General features: G+C 53.6%; 1 protein-coding gene across 2 annotated transcripts in view; it reads right to left on the reverse strand.

The window, feature by feature from the left end:
- Positions 1–3283: 3283 nt before the first annotated feature.
- Positions 3284–13770, reverse strand: part of TCN2 (transcobalamin 2) — a 27754-nt gene continuing 17267 nt past the window's right edge. For both annotated transcript variants that reach the window (XM_026660450.1, XM_026660449.1), the window contains exons 3-10: positions 13434–13623; positions 12741–12898; positions 12145–12306; positions 11719–11894; positions 8883–9060; positions 7966–8161; positions 6634–6755; positions 3284–4141 (exon numbers count right to left, since the gene is read on the reverse strand). In XM_026660450.1, coding sequence (XP_026516235.1) covers positions 4080–4141; positions 6634–6755; positions 7966–8161; positions 8883–9060; positions 11719–11894; positions 12145–12306; positions 12741–12898; positions 13434–13623 — 1244 coding nt within the window. In that variant the 3' untranslated portion in view covers positions 3284–4079. The remainder of the gene's footprint in view (positions 4142–6633; positions 6756–7965; positions 8162–8882; positions 9061–11718; positions 11895–12144; positions 12307–12740; positions 12899–13433; positions 13624–13770) is intronic.

Here is a 13770-nt window from a genome sequence, read left to right on the forward strand (position 1 = left end):
TCTCCCTTCCCCTCCCTCCCCCCCCCCGCACGACCTGTTTCTGTCCTTCCAATATATTTTGTACCCCAGAATGATTGTGTCCCATTGATTGTCCTCACTCCACCAGGTTTCTGTGATGCCAATTATTATTATCCTCCTTTAACATGAGGCACTCTAGTTCACCCATCTTATTATTTAGACTTCTAGCATTTGTGTACAAGCACTTTAAAAACTTGTCACTGTTTATTTGTCTGCCCTTTTCTGATGTGTCAGATTCTTTTTTATGTGAATGTTTCTTGTCTGATCTGGCCCATACTTTATCCTCTTCCATCCTCTGCTCCTGACTAGAACCTAGAGAAGTCTCTGTCTGATCCACGTGCTCCTCTGCAGCAATCAGCTCTCTTAGTTTTAAAACTGCTCTGCAACCTTTTTAATGTTTAGTGCCAGCAGTCTGGATCCACTTTGGTTTAGGGGGAGTCCATCCTTCCTGTATAGGCTCCCCCCATCCCAAAAGTTTCCCCAGTTCCTAATAAATCTAAACCCCTCCTCCCTACACCATCGTCTCATCCATGCATTGGAATTCTGAAGCTCTGCCTGCCTATCTGACCCTGCGCGTGGAACTGGAAGCATTTCTGAGAATGCTACTATAGAGGTCCTGGATTTCAGTCTCTTTCCTAGCAGCCTAAATTTGGCCTCCAGGACGTCTCTCCTACCCTTCCCTATGTCATTGGTACCTACATGTACCACGACCACCGACTCCTCCCCAACACTACACATAAGTCTATCTAGATGCCTTGAGAGATCCGCAACCTTCGCACCAGGACGGTAAGTCACCGTACGGTTCTCCCGGTCATCACAAACCCAGCTATCTACGTTTCTAATGATCGAATCGCCCATTACTAACACCTGCCTTTTCCTAATGACTGGAGTTCCCTCCCCCGGAGAGGTAACCTCAGTGCGAGAGGATACCCCAACATCATCTGGAAGGAGGGTCCCAACTATGGGAAGGTTTCCCTCTGCTCCTGTTGACTGCTCTCCTTCCCTGAGCCTTTCATCCTCCTTAACAGTGCTGGGGCTCTCAGACCGGAGGTGGGACAAATCTATAGTGTCTCGGAAAGCCTCATCAACATACCTCTCTGCCTCCCTTAGCTCCTCCAGTTCCGCCACCCTGGCCTCCAAAGCCCGTACGCGGTCTCTGAGGGCCAGGAGCTCCTTGCACCGAATGTACACATACGCCACCTGCCCACAGGGCAGGTAATCATTCATGCTACACTGAGCGCAAGAAACAAGATAGCCCCCACTCTCCTACAGCTGCCTAGGTTACTGACAGGGGTTTTTGTTTAAATCAAGAAGTTTTGATTATAGTTTAGTTTAAAGGTTTTAAAGAATGGCAAGTGTACCTCACCCCCTTCCCACTCCCCTTCCAAACTCCCTCTTGAAGCTCCTTGTTAGCGACCCCTGGTCACTGACTCACTGCTTTATAAAGCCCTGGCCTCCCTGACAGCCCCGCCCCCTGACTAAGGCTCAGCCAATGAACAGAGGCTTCTAGAGTTCAAACCTTGTTTAGAAGTCACAGCTTTCAAATGTCAGCCACAGCACACGGTCCTTCAAACAAATAAACAAACAAACAGACAAACAGAATCTCAGCACACATCAAGTAACCCCCAAACACAAACACACACTACAGACAGCCACTTACCTCAAGGGTCCTGTATTTGCTCCTCCTTCACCTGGAGAACTCCCTCTTCAGGCCCCACCCCTTGGTTGAAGGACCCATCTTCCCCTGCTTGCAAGAGCTCTGCTCCCTTGGCTCTGGTGATGCCAAAGGTGGCTTCTTTCCTTGCTTATATCTTCCAAAGCTCAATGACCTTGGTTCAAGAGGCAGGATGACCTCATGCTGTTCTTCCCTTCCTGTGGGCTTCCCATCTCCCAGTGTGATTTCTACGTAAATGGGGCTTCCATTGTTTTGATTCTATCAGGCTTAATTTACATAGGCGACAGGTAAATAGCTCGCCCACCTCTTGTCTGGGAGGGAACTGTCCCTTCCTTTGTTTGGCCTCACACTTTAAAACATATCAATGAATATCCATAATTCCTCCTAGTGTTAATACAGGCTGTTCACAGTGATATTAATCACCAGTATCTCAGAGGCTTTCAGCAAAGACCCCACTCTGTACAATATGGTCATATTGTATCCAATCAGCTGATTCAGTTGCTTATCACTTGAGGCTCAGCCCCCCTGTCTGTATAGCCCAGTGAACCTTTGCACTGGATTCTTCTGAAAAGTAAATCTCAGACCAAGCTTCGCTCTTGCCAGATGTGGGCGCCATGCTGCCTTCCCACCCCCAGCTTGTTAATGTGATTTTGCCTCCACCCCTTGTTAAATTGATGAGTCTGTTTACTGCTTATATGTAAATTGAGGTAAACACATCTCTTTCTTTAGGCTAGACCTCCTTAACAACTTGCCCTGACCTATCTAGTTCACACACACTTTAGTTATAACTCCAGCATATATTGGTGTCTTAATACCCATCATGTACATACATCATGCAAGAATATTAATGATCAGTGAATTATTAGTTTTCAAATGATAACTCACAAGGCATATTTTGTACAAGATTACTAGCACAGTAGTGCGAGCTGTGAAGACGTGTGCTTAGTGTCACATTGTCCTCCTTCCAGTCCTGCCTCAAAACTCTCCTTTGCTGTGATGCCTATATAAATCTTGACACCAGTTAGGCTGCTGGTGTGGAGAGACCACTGCCCATCACCACCAGTATTGTCTTTGTTTCTTTGTACTTGCCTGTCTCTCTCCATCTGGTGTCTCTTGTCTTATCCCTAGATTGTAAGCTCTCTGGGGCGGGACAGAGACGGTGTCTTTTTGTTCTGTGTCCATATCACACCTAGCACAATGAACATAAGAATGGCCATACTATGTCAGACCAATGGTCCAGCTAGCCCAGTATCCTGTCTTCTGACAATGGCCAACGCCAGGTGCTCCAGAGGGAATGAACAGAACAGTGATCCATCCACTGTCACCAATTCCCAGCTTCTGGCAAACAGAATGGGGTCCTGGTCCATGACTGGGGGACCTAGGTACTACAACCATACGAATAATAGATAAAAATCAAACTGGTGATTAGTCACCCAGGAGAACAGAACTGTCCATTGGTTGTAGGGAATGATGCAAACCCACAGGACAATGCCCAGACCCTGAAGGCAGCTCCGTGCTGAGGGCCCAGGCCTGGCTCAGCGACCCGGGTGCTCTGGGTAAGGGCCAAATGACAAACTGGAAGGTCAGGTTTGCAATCAAAGCTTTAATCATTTCAGATCCAAATGTCAGACTGAGGGAGAGTGGCTGCATGGGGGCACCATCTCCCCTCGGCACAGGTGCCAGGTTCCCACCCACTGCTCTCCAGACAGCAGAGATATCAGCCACATCCTCTCGTCATAGCAGCAGTTCTGTCACTTCAGGAATTGGGGCGGGAGCAGGGAGGGAATCCCTGGCCTGCGAGCCGTGCAGTGACTGCTTGAGAGGGATGCAGTCTAGAGAATCCCCAGGAGCCCAGTCACACTAAGGCGCTGGTACAGTGGGCCCGGGGGGAGCAAAGTGTGTCCAGCAGGAGGATGCAGACACCTCCTCCTATGTACTCATTGGGTGGCAGTTTAGACAGCCACAGCATAGCAAGGGTTAAAGCTGCATTAGAAAATGAGAATTATGATGCGCTGTGTCGTCATATTCAAGGTTTTTCATTCACACCAAACCTGCAGCTCCCCACCCCCTGGCATGGTCAGTTTCCATTGAGTGGATGGTTGTGGTTGATCCACAGCAGAACAGGTCTCCGGGGCAGGAGGGAATTTGCCCCTTTTGACAGACAGACACGCACACACCCACACACACCCTGCCAGGAGGGCCAGGGACTTGCGTTATGGACTTCAGTCTGTGGGGAGGAAGATACCACTCTGTGGGCACAGGGCTTGCAGGCTGACAAGCGTATGCCAGCTGAGACCTCCTGCTTCTGGGGCAGAGAGAGACACACACAGAGAGTTCACTGTGGATTGAGGTGGGGCAGGGAGCTGGAAGGCAGGCAGCAGGCCGTCTACCACGGGCTAAACTTCAGGATGATGGACTCTCCGTCCTGAGGCTGGTAGTCAGAGATGCCTACAAAACAAGACAGCAGAGCACAAGTCCATGAGTCAGAAGGAGCAGCCTGGGCACAGATTAAGGAATTCATGCAGCACAGCTGAATTAGGAGCAAGAGCCACTACCTCAGAGACAGTCAGCTTCCTCGGGGTTTGGTACCATTCCTCATGAAGGAGGCACTGAGAATGATTTCCTGGGTGTTGGCTCATGTGCTTGGAGGATCTGCCTAAGGTGCTTATCCACCCCTTCACTGTAGTGTCTGATACCTCACAATATCTAATGTATTTATGCTCCCATCACCCTGCAAGGCAGGGCTGTGCTATTATCCCCATTGTACAGGTGAGGAACTGAGGCACAGAGCAAGTGAGTGACCAGCCCAAGAGAACTGAACCCTTGTCTCCCAAGTCCTAGCCTAGTGCTCTAACCATTGGACCATCCTTCTCGATGAGATGGAGCCCAGAGCAGTAGCTGAGCCCCAAAGGGGTGACATCATGGAGTTGTGATGTTGCATTCCATATGTTATGGAAATATGCTTATGAGGTATCATTACAAAGCTTTTAATCTATTGACTGTGTTCATCCTATTTGTATCTGAAGCTAGAAATATGAAGTATTACTCTGAAGTCTTATTGTAATTATGCAAAGTGTGGGCCATTAATGGTGGCTTGGAATCTTGATGGCTCCCATTAAGTAGGAAAATTGGTTGTGAATGGCTCTGTTTACTTATAAGCCTTCCAGGGGCTCTGCGGGGCTAGACCCCAGGTCTGCGGGAAGGCCGATATCTCCATGCCACTACTCAGCAGCTATGATAGAGCCCTCACAGCAGGTCAGACTGACAGCTTCTCTTGAAGCTTCTATGCTCCCCTGCCAGCCATAGTGACAGACCTGCCATTTGGCTCGCTCTCGGACTCCTGCCCCTTGGCTCTGACTCCTGCTCTGGTTTCTGACCACAGCTCTGACCTTTGGTGCTGTTCCTGGATGCTGACCACCCTGCTCCAACCACTAGGTCTGACTTCCCAAGTCATGTGCTCCTTTATCTTCTCCCAGACCCTTTCTGTGCCATTGGCCTACAGTGAGTCTGGCCCACCTTGCTGAGATAATTTGTTAGTCTCTAAGGTGCCACAAGGACTCCTCATTGTTTTTGCTGATACAGACTAACACGGCTACCACTCTGAAACCTATCAGCCTATTTAGGTTCCCCTAAGAGGTATTATTGCATCTCAAGCCACCTGCGTAGCTACCTGTCCCTACACGCCCAGTCTGCTTCACATCTGCCCCTGGGATATAAGCCACTGGTGATGGCAGGCACTATATATACAGGCTTAAGGAGTCCCCTGAAAAGAGCCACTGTCTTCAGTGGGGCAGCCCAGGGGTCTCTGAAGGCGAGATTTGTTGATGATGCATGAGCCAGAATGGAATCCACCTCCCTTCCCAGTGCCGGGCGTGCTGCAGTGCTAACAGCAGTAACAGCAACCATACTCATCTCTAAAGTGGGCTAATCTGGCTGGGACACAGGGCAGGTCTAGCTTGCAATCCAAGGTGTGACTGCAGCTCAGGCAGACCTATCCTTGCTAGCTTTACCTGCACTAGCATTGCTACAAACAGTGCAGTGTAGCTGCAGTGGCATGAGCTTCAGCACAGGCTCGCCAAGCCAGCCTGGATCCCTGGGTACCTACTCACATTGCTGCCGCCCACGGCACTGCATCTACACTGCTCTGTGTAGCAACGCTGCCATGGGTACATCTACCTGAGCTTCAGACAGCACTGACCTACCCACGCACGTAGCCGGATTCCCCATTACCTGGCACCTCACGTAGCCCTATAACAGCTGTGCACAAAGCCACCAAACCAGATGGCTCAACTTGCCTCCAGCAGCAACTGTGCAGAGGGGTAGGTGACAGCACAAGGTGCTGGACAGTGGGACATCAGACCCACAGAGAGCAGATCTGCCAAGCAAGAGGGTGCCACTTTAAAACCACCTTTTAGGCTAGAACTGCACTTTATCACTGCGATTCCTTTGGCAGCTGGAACATAACCCCTTTATGCACCATCTGGAGATATGGGACCAAATCCAGCCCTGGGGGGATGCAGCTCTCACTGAAGTAATGGGAATTACACCTGCTTACACCAGCCTGAATTTGGCCCCTAGGGTTTGTGTGATGGATGGAAAAGCCTTTCTTGAAGCTGGTCGATCCCTGGAAGAATCCTGCGGCCTAGGAAGAGGGGTGGATCCAGGCCAGCAGGTCCATTTCTTACAGCACTCTCCCTTTCCGTGCCCCAGAGCTGTACCCCTCTGCCCGGAATTCATTGCCCTTCATAGCCACGTGAGCAAACAGCCCCTGCCCGTGTTCTTTAGAGCAGCTTTTGGTGCATTGCAGCAGCAGCAGCTAGACAGAAAATTCCAGGGGTGCCTGGGGGGGGGGGCGGCAAGGGAAGCTGGGGTGGCCCCAAGCACACACTGACCATGCAAGGTGCCAGACTGCACTGTTTCCCACGCGCTGTTTCCCTCACCTTTCTGAAGACTGGTGTCTGGGGCCTGGAGGAGCTGCCAGTATCTCCGCTCTCCATTGCTGGCTTTCACCCCCATCACTGTGGTTAACAACGGCCCATGCAGGGTGTTTTGGGTTTCATACCTAGAGTTGAAGGGGAAGAAGAAGAGGGGACGTGACCTCCAGGCAAAGCAGAGAGCAGGTTGTTTCTACTTTGGTTCCACTCAGGCAGCAACAGCAGCGTGTCCCCGACATCAGGGCCCTTGCACAGGGACTGATGGGCTAGGAGCATAGTCCTGACCACACATAGCTGCACATGGGGCCAAACCTCCTGTCACAGGGAGGTGCTGGGTGTAGCCCCCACCTATGACTAACTAGCTGCCTTCCCGCAGGTGGGATAAAAGACTAACAAGCAGCGCTGCAGACAGGCTCCTGCAGGAGACCCTGGGCCAGAGAACAGAGATGGAAGGGAATTGGCCACACCAGCCAGGGGAGAGACCTGGCTGGGGATCCCTGGGGTGCTGGCAGCAGCAGAAGCCCCTGAGGCAGAGGCCTTAGGAGGCGTCAGATGGCAGGGCCTGGTTCACCTATCTGGACTGATGTTGCACTGAATTTGTGTGAACAATAAATCTCCGCCTTGGAGAAGGGAATGAAATGCTGATACTGGAGGAAGCTTTCCCAACGTGCTGGCTGTTGAGTTGGTCTGCCGGCTAGCACAAGAGTGGGGAAACTGAAGCAGATGCCAGGTTTGGGGAGACCCTGTTACTCTCCCTTCAGGATCATCCCACTTGTACAGACCTTCCCCACATACCCAGTAGATCCCTACAGAAACTACAACCTATTCAAGCACAGAGGGGTTGCTTCATAGTGACGGATGTTCCAGAACTGTCGTAAGAATCTGACACCTGGTAACTGTCTGGAATCCCTGAGGGGGCCTGGAAAATCCAGACCAGGTCCAGGAGGAGGACGGGACACTGTATTGTTACTGAACTAACAGCGCATTGCACCAAAGGGTCTCACAGCACTTCACAGCAGGTTGGTGGGTGTGATCATCCCCATATTACGGGAGCGGGGCAGGGGGAACTGAGGCACAGAGAGGGAGAGCAACTTATCCAAGGACACACAGTGAATGAGTGTCAGAGCCAGGAACGGAACCAAGAAGCTCTGCCTTACAGGCCTGGGCCCCGGGCCACTCTTCCTAGCGTTAGTCCTGGGGGTGTGCAGGCAGATTCCCTGCTAGCATTGTGGGTGGGCATGCCCTGGACTGCCTCCCCCCGCCCCTTTAGGAGGCGGCGCGGTCTTCTTCCCAGGCCTCCCCATCAGTTTGTTCCCAGCACAAGCAGGAGGCTCTCACGTGAACTGATCAGGGCCCTGCTCCGCAGCGGTTCTCAGCACGTCCTGGAGGGAGGACCCAGAGGGCACCTGGATGGAGTGATTGTACAGTGTCTCAGGGCTCAGAGGATGCTCCACAGCCAGCTGAACGGTGATCATCTTGGTCCCCAGAATTACTGTCCTGGATCCTGGGCACTTGGTGTCTAGCTCCAAAGTGTCTGAGAAAGAGGGAGAGGCTGTCCGAAGCACCAATAGTCATGCAGACCCACTGGCGCCAACTTTTGTTGGTGCCAGTGGGTGCTCGAGCCCCCCCGGACCTGCCCTGACTCCGCCCCTCCCTGCCCCTATTGGAGCCCCCCCCCAAATCCCCACCCTGGCCCCGCCTCTTCCCCAAGCGTGCTGCATTACTCCTCCTCCCCCCTCCCTCCCAGGCTTGCCGCATGAAAGAGCTGTTTCGCGGCGCAAGCGCTGGGAGGGAGGGGGGAGAAACAGGACACGCCAGCCGCTCAGGGGAGGAGGCGGAGGTGGAGGTGAACTGGGGCGGGGAGGGGAGCTGCCAGTGGGTGCTCCTCACCCACCAATTTTTCTCCGTGGGTGCTCCAGCCCCAGAGCACCCACGGAGAAAAATTGGTGGGTGCGGAGCACCCACTGGCAGCTCCCCGCACCGCCCCCCCTCCCCTCCACCGCCCCCTCCTCCCCTCCCCTGTGGGGAGCCCTAGCATGACAACCTGCTGTCCTAGTCTTCCCTCTTCTCGGGGCATGTTTGCTGGGCTCCTGGGATTTCTCCACCCTAGCTCCTTTCCTCAAAGGCCCCTATTGCAGTGACTGTAACTCTAGCCTCTCCCCTTCCCTTCCTCTTGGTGGGATCTGCAACTAGGTGTGGGACCCAGGGCTCCCAAACCCTGCCCCTCACTCTAGCATCCCTGTCCTTCCTGTTACCTTGCTCTGCCCGGCACTCCATGGTGGCAATATCCAGGTAGCTCTTGCCATCCAGCACGGGCAGCAGCTGGGACATGATCATGGGGTTCTGGAAGTGACCCTGTTCCAGGCTCCCCAGCAGGGCATCCATGCCTTTGGGACACTCTGGCTTCTTGCTCATCCCGGTGGCGATCAAGAGCTAACAGGAAGGGTTCAGAGGAAGGGAGAGAAGCCTCATTTCAAACAGCTGACCCCCCCATGTCAAAGCCAACTACAGGGGAAAGTGAACCATCTGGCGGGCAACACCCCCTGCAAGGCAGCTACTTCCCTTCACACGAGTTGGGTGGGCGGACACCTGCTCAGTTTGCTCCCACCCGGGGATGGACGTGGGGCCAGGATAAAATTGAGCATGTCACTGTAAGAGGAAGGGCAGGATAGTAACACCTGCAGGGGTGAAGCGTCAGCAGCCTGACACAATTTAACATGTGGGGGAAGAGAGCCGGGGGGCCTGAGGTGGTATTATCCCTGGGGTGAGTGACTGTCCCATGTGTGCCAAACACACTTACCCTAACTAGGGGGTAGGGATAGCTCAGTGGTTTGAGCATTGGCCTGCTAAACCCAGGGTTGTGAGTTTAATCCTTGAGTGGGTCATTTAGGGATCTGGGGCAAAAATCTGTCAGGAATGATACTTGGTCCTAGTGTGAAGGTAGGGGACTGGACTCAATGACCTTTCATAGCCCCTTCCAGCTCTATGAGATAGATATATCTCCATATAAATAAGCCTGCTCATCATTAAGGCTACAATTTAGTCACAGGTAGTTTTAGTAAAAGTCATAGACAGGTCACGGGCAATAAACAAAAATTCACAGCCCATGACTTGTACTATAAATACCCCTGACTAAATATTAGCTAGGGGCCAGGGGGCACTGCTCTGGGCGGGGAAGCTGGGGGGCCACTGCTGGGTGGGGGGCTCACAAGCCAGTGGCACCAGCTGCTGGGGGCCACTGAGCTGCGGCTGCTCCCACAGCCCCCGGGATCGCTGTTCAGGTGGTCCCCAGGGCCAGTTGCACCGGCCGCTGCTCAGGTGCTCCCTGGGGCCAGCTGCCCGGGGCCGTTCCAGCAGTGCTGGTGCGGCTGGCTGCTGGGCTGCTCACCCGCCACTGCTGCGTCCGCCCCTGAGACCGCTGCTGCGGGCCGCCAAGCTGCGCCCCTGGGACCGCTGCTCAGGTGGTCCCCGGGGCCAGCTGCTTGGGCAGCCCTGGGTTCAGCCACACTGGCCGCTGCAGAAGTCACAAAGGTCGCAGAAAGTCATGAAATCTATAACTTCCGCAACCTCTGTGAAAGACACAGAGTCCTATTCATCATCATTCTGAGTGCTTTCCATTAAAGGAGCATTGCCAAATAATGTTGGCCTGGCACTCAGAAAAGATTCAAATAAACTAGGGTTTCAATTTCACCCCTGCTCGCCCTATGTTAGAAACTCAGAGAGGCTGGCCATGCGCTAGTGCAGGAGAACCAGGAAGCACAACCGACCAACTAGTTTTTCTATTTGAGCTGAGCCAAGTGCAAAAAGCAAACGAACCAATGAGACATAAAACCAAGGCCCTTTCTGCTTGTGGCCCTCACACATTGACTGGCACTTTTTCTCAGAGTGAAATCTGTTAACTCCAGGGTCTCCAAATTCCAACATGGGATCATTCTTCCCACTCCAGGATCAGCTGAAATTGTTCTTAATTTCCTGTCCTAAGTGACTGTGCAGTGATGATGGAGATTGCTAAAGAGCAGCTGCTTCCACCCCAGAGGTGACTGTCTTCCAACAAGGAGTGAGGCTAAGAGATCCCAGAAACCTAGCTAGCCTGGTGATAAAGACTGGATTTGATTTGCTGACCTCTGTCAGTTTTATGGTACTAAATCAGGCAAGGACATTGGGAAAAAACCTACATCAGCCAGATGCTGGTGTAGATCAGGAGTAACTCCACTGAAGCAGAACATCAGTGTGAGACCTGACCCAGGCCCTATGTTTTTAAATGGACAATGTCCCTTTAAGCCAGTTTGTACTCTGTACGGTAAGAAGATGGGGCAGGGCAGAGGTCATGCTGATGGACAAGCAGGTGACTCGGGGTATGTCTACACTGCACACTGAGCCTGGGCTCTGACTCAGATTTGAGCTCAAGCGCCCCTTCATCCACACACAAATCAGTCTGACTTTGGTCAGCAAGCACTCAGGGCCCAGTCCTAGGACCCTGCTGGGGGGTGGGTCAGCACCCAAGTCCTGCTGCGACTCGGGTCCAAACCCTGTCACTTTGCAGTGTGGAGGGAGCTCAAGCCATAGACACCGGTCAGAAGGTCTGCGTAGTGCAGCATGGTCACATTAGCACAGCTGAGATCCGAGTCCAACAACAGTAAACCCAGGTTCACAATGCCGTGTGGACGTTCAAGCATGGACTTGGAAACACCGAGAGTACAGCTACACAGCCTGCCTCAGAGCCTGGGTCAGCTGACTTGGGCTCGCAGGATACGTGCTACAGGGCTGCCAATAGCTGTGTAGACGTGCAGCTCGGGCTGGAGCTCGGGCTGTTAGACCCACCCCCTTGCCAGGTCTCAGAGCTCGGGTTCCAGCGCAGCCAAACATCCACACTGCCTGCAGGGTGAGCCAAGTCAGCTGACCCAGGCTCTGAGACTCGGTGCCGCGGGTCCTTCTTTGCAGTGTGGATGTCTCACGGGCTTTGTGTGCAGTGCAGATGTGCCCTCAGAGGGCTCCCCCAGAACAAAGGGCTATGCTACGGGAAGCTGGCAATGCTGGGATCCTGCAAGCCATGCAGGAGGAGGACGTGCTCCAGAGACCCGCTCTCCCCACCTGCACGGCCAGTGGGCTACTGAAGATGTTGCCGAAGGTGCCCTTGGTGGTCTGAGCCTGGAGAATCCTGTCCGTCACTCTCTGGACAGCCAGGCTGATCGCTGCCACTAGCCTGGGCTCGTAGAGGTTGGCCTGCTCCAGGCAGGCGAAGGCCAAGCCTGCCATGGCCTTGGTGTCTGTGTGAGGAAGAGCAGGAGAAGGGGTTACGAGGAGAACCACCCCATGCCCAAGTGACTTCAGTGGAGGTACGGCCCTGTGTGGCTGGAGTACGGAGCTGAGAATTGGAGAAACCAAACCCCTCTCGGAGGGAGCTGACTTGCATGTACCTCCCAAGGGAGATGCAAAGGCTGTGCTGTCTCCAGTCATGGCAGGAAGGCCGGCTAGCCTGGGGAGCTGGCACGGAGGACCATGCCAACAAGCACGTACCCACGGAGAGCTTGCCGCCATGCGTGAACTTGTTGTGCTTCTCAGCATTCAGGAGCTTCTGGATCACATGGGTGTCGATCTTCTTGCCATGGACACACAGGGCCAAGACCCCCAGGCTGTACTGGTAGTAACTGGTGATGGGGCGGCCGTTCCCTTTGAAAGCTGTAAGCAGGAGAAAGGAATCAGGATGAGCTCCCCTCCCCCCAGCACAAGCCATCCCTCCCCCTCCATGTCCCGGGATTCTGCACCAGGGACTTTCCTCATCGCACCCCATTGGATGGAACTAATACAGCAAGCTTGTAATCCAAGCCACTGCCCCCACTTCTGATCCTCACCCGGTGCATACTGAGTTGGGGGTGGGGGTGGACAGATGCTTCCTGGTGATCCCAGTGTGGCTCTCTGTTATGAATGGCTCAGGAGGGATATTGCCGCTGGGCCTGAGCTGTGAGCAAAGAACTAGTGTTCCACTGACCCCCGTTCTCCGGCAGGGACACTGAGCTGGGAAGCGTCCCAGAGATGCTGCACGCCACCCCAGGCAGCTTCCTGCCACTCTCTGCAGTAGCCCTCAGTGCCAGCCCCGAGCAGCGCCCTCTTACCTATCTGCTCCTTCTCCTTGTGCAGATGGTACTTCAACCGGGTCACCAGCTGCCTCCCCACAAGCGTCTCCATGTCTTGGCAGGCAGCCCGCAGTGCTAGGAGGTACAGAGCCAGGCGGCCCGTGTTGGGCTGCTTTTGTTGGCCACCTGCTACGGAGCTGAGGTGACAACACAAGCCAAACACTCACCACATGGCTCCTCCTTCCCACACGTGCCCCCAGCCCTCCCGCCTCCCCCACCCCCTGGCTGAGGGGAGTTGTGTCCCCAGGGGCAGCAAACACCAGCTCTGGGACAGCGGCGTCTCTGAAGATCCTTAACAGAGTTTGGGGCCTGACTGACCATAGCCTTTTGTGTACCTGACAGGAGCCCGTAAATGCATCCAGCCCCACGCCAACAGTAAATCAGCAGAGAGCCATGCCCACCCTCACACTGTCCGGGCATCTCCCCTGGAGCAGCTGGGGCACAGGATCCTGGGGCAAGTGTGGGAGGTCCCCACACACAAGTGAGCGGAAAGCCAGCCCCTTTGAGAGGAGCCCATGACAGGAATAAGACGGGCTTTGGGGAGGGCAGGGGGAAAGCGTGTTCATCTAGAATGCCTTTGCCCCAAGGGTGCTCCTGCAAGTGGCAAGATACAGAGGGGCCCTGCTCCTTGTTACACTCTTGATGGTGGGATTTGGGCTCCATTGGCCATACCTGCTGGCACTGGGCTGGAAAACATTCTTCAGTCTCTGGAGGTACTGGGCCTCTTTCTCCAGACTGTGGTCAGCAGAAAGACGAAGGGCCACATACACACTGGGGTTGAGCTCCTCTGACAGATCCTGGCTGAGTCTCAAGAGCTCCGTGTTCAGGCATTTGATCAGAGCAGAATTTCCCCTGGGGATTTCTTGGATAAAAACAAAGGAAGGAAGAATGGAAGCCACGGAACAGAGTAAAGGGTAGGCAGCTGTGTGAGAAAAAAGACGGTTACTCACCTTTGTAACTGTTGTTCTTCGAGATGTGTTGCTCATATCCATTCATAGAATCATAGAAT

Source organism: Terrapene carolina, unplaced genomic scaffold (assembly GCF_002925995.2).
Source record: "Terrapene carolina triunguis isolate 2854851 unplaced genomic scaffold, T_m_triunguis-2.0 Scaffold782, whole genome shotgun sequence".
In the NCBI taxonomy this organism is placed as follows: domain Eukaryota; kingdom Metazoa; phylum Chordata; order Testudines; family Emydidae; genus Terrapene; species Terrapene triunguis.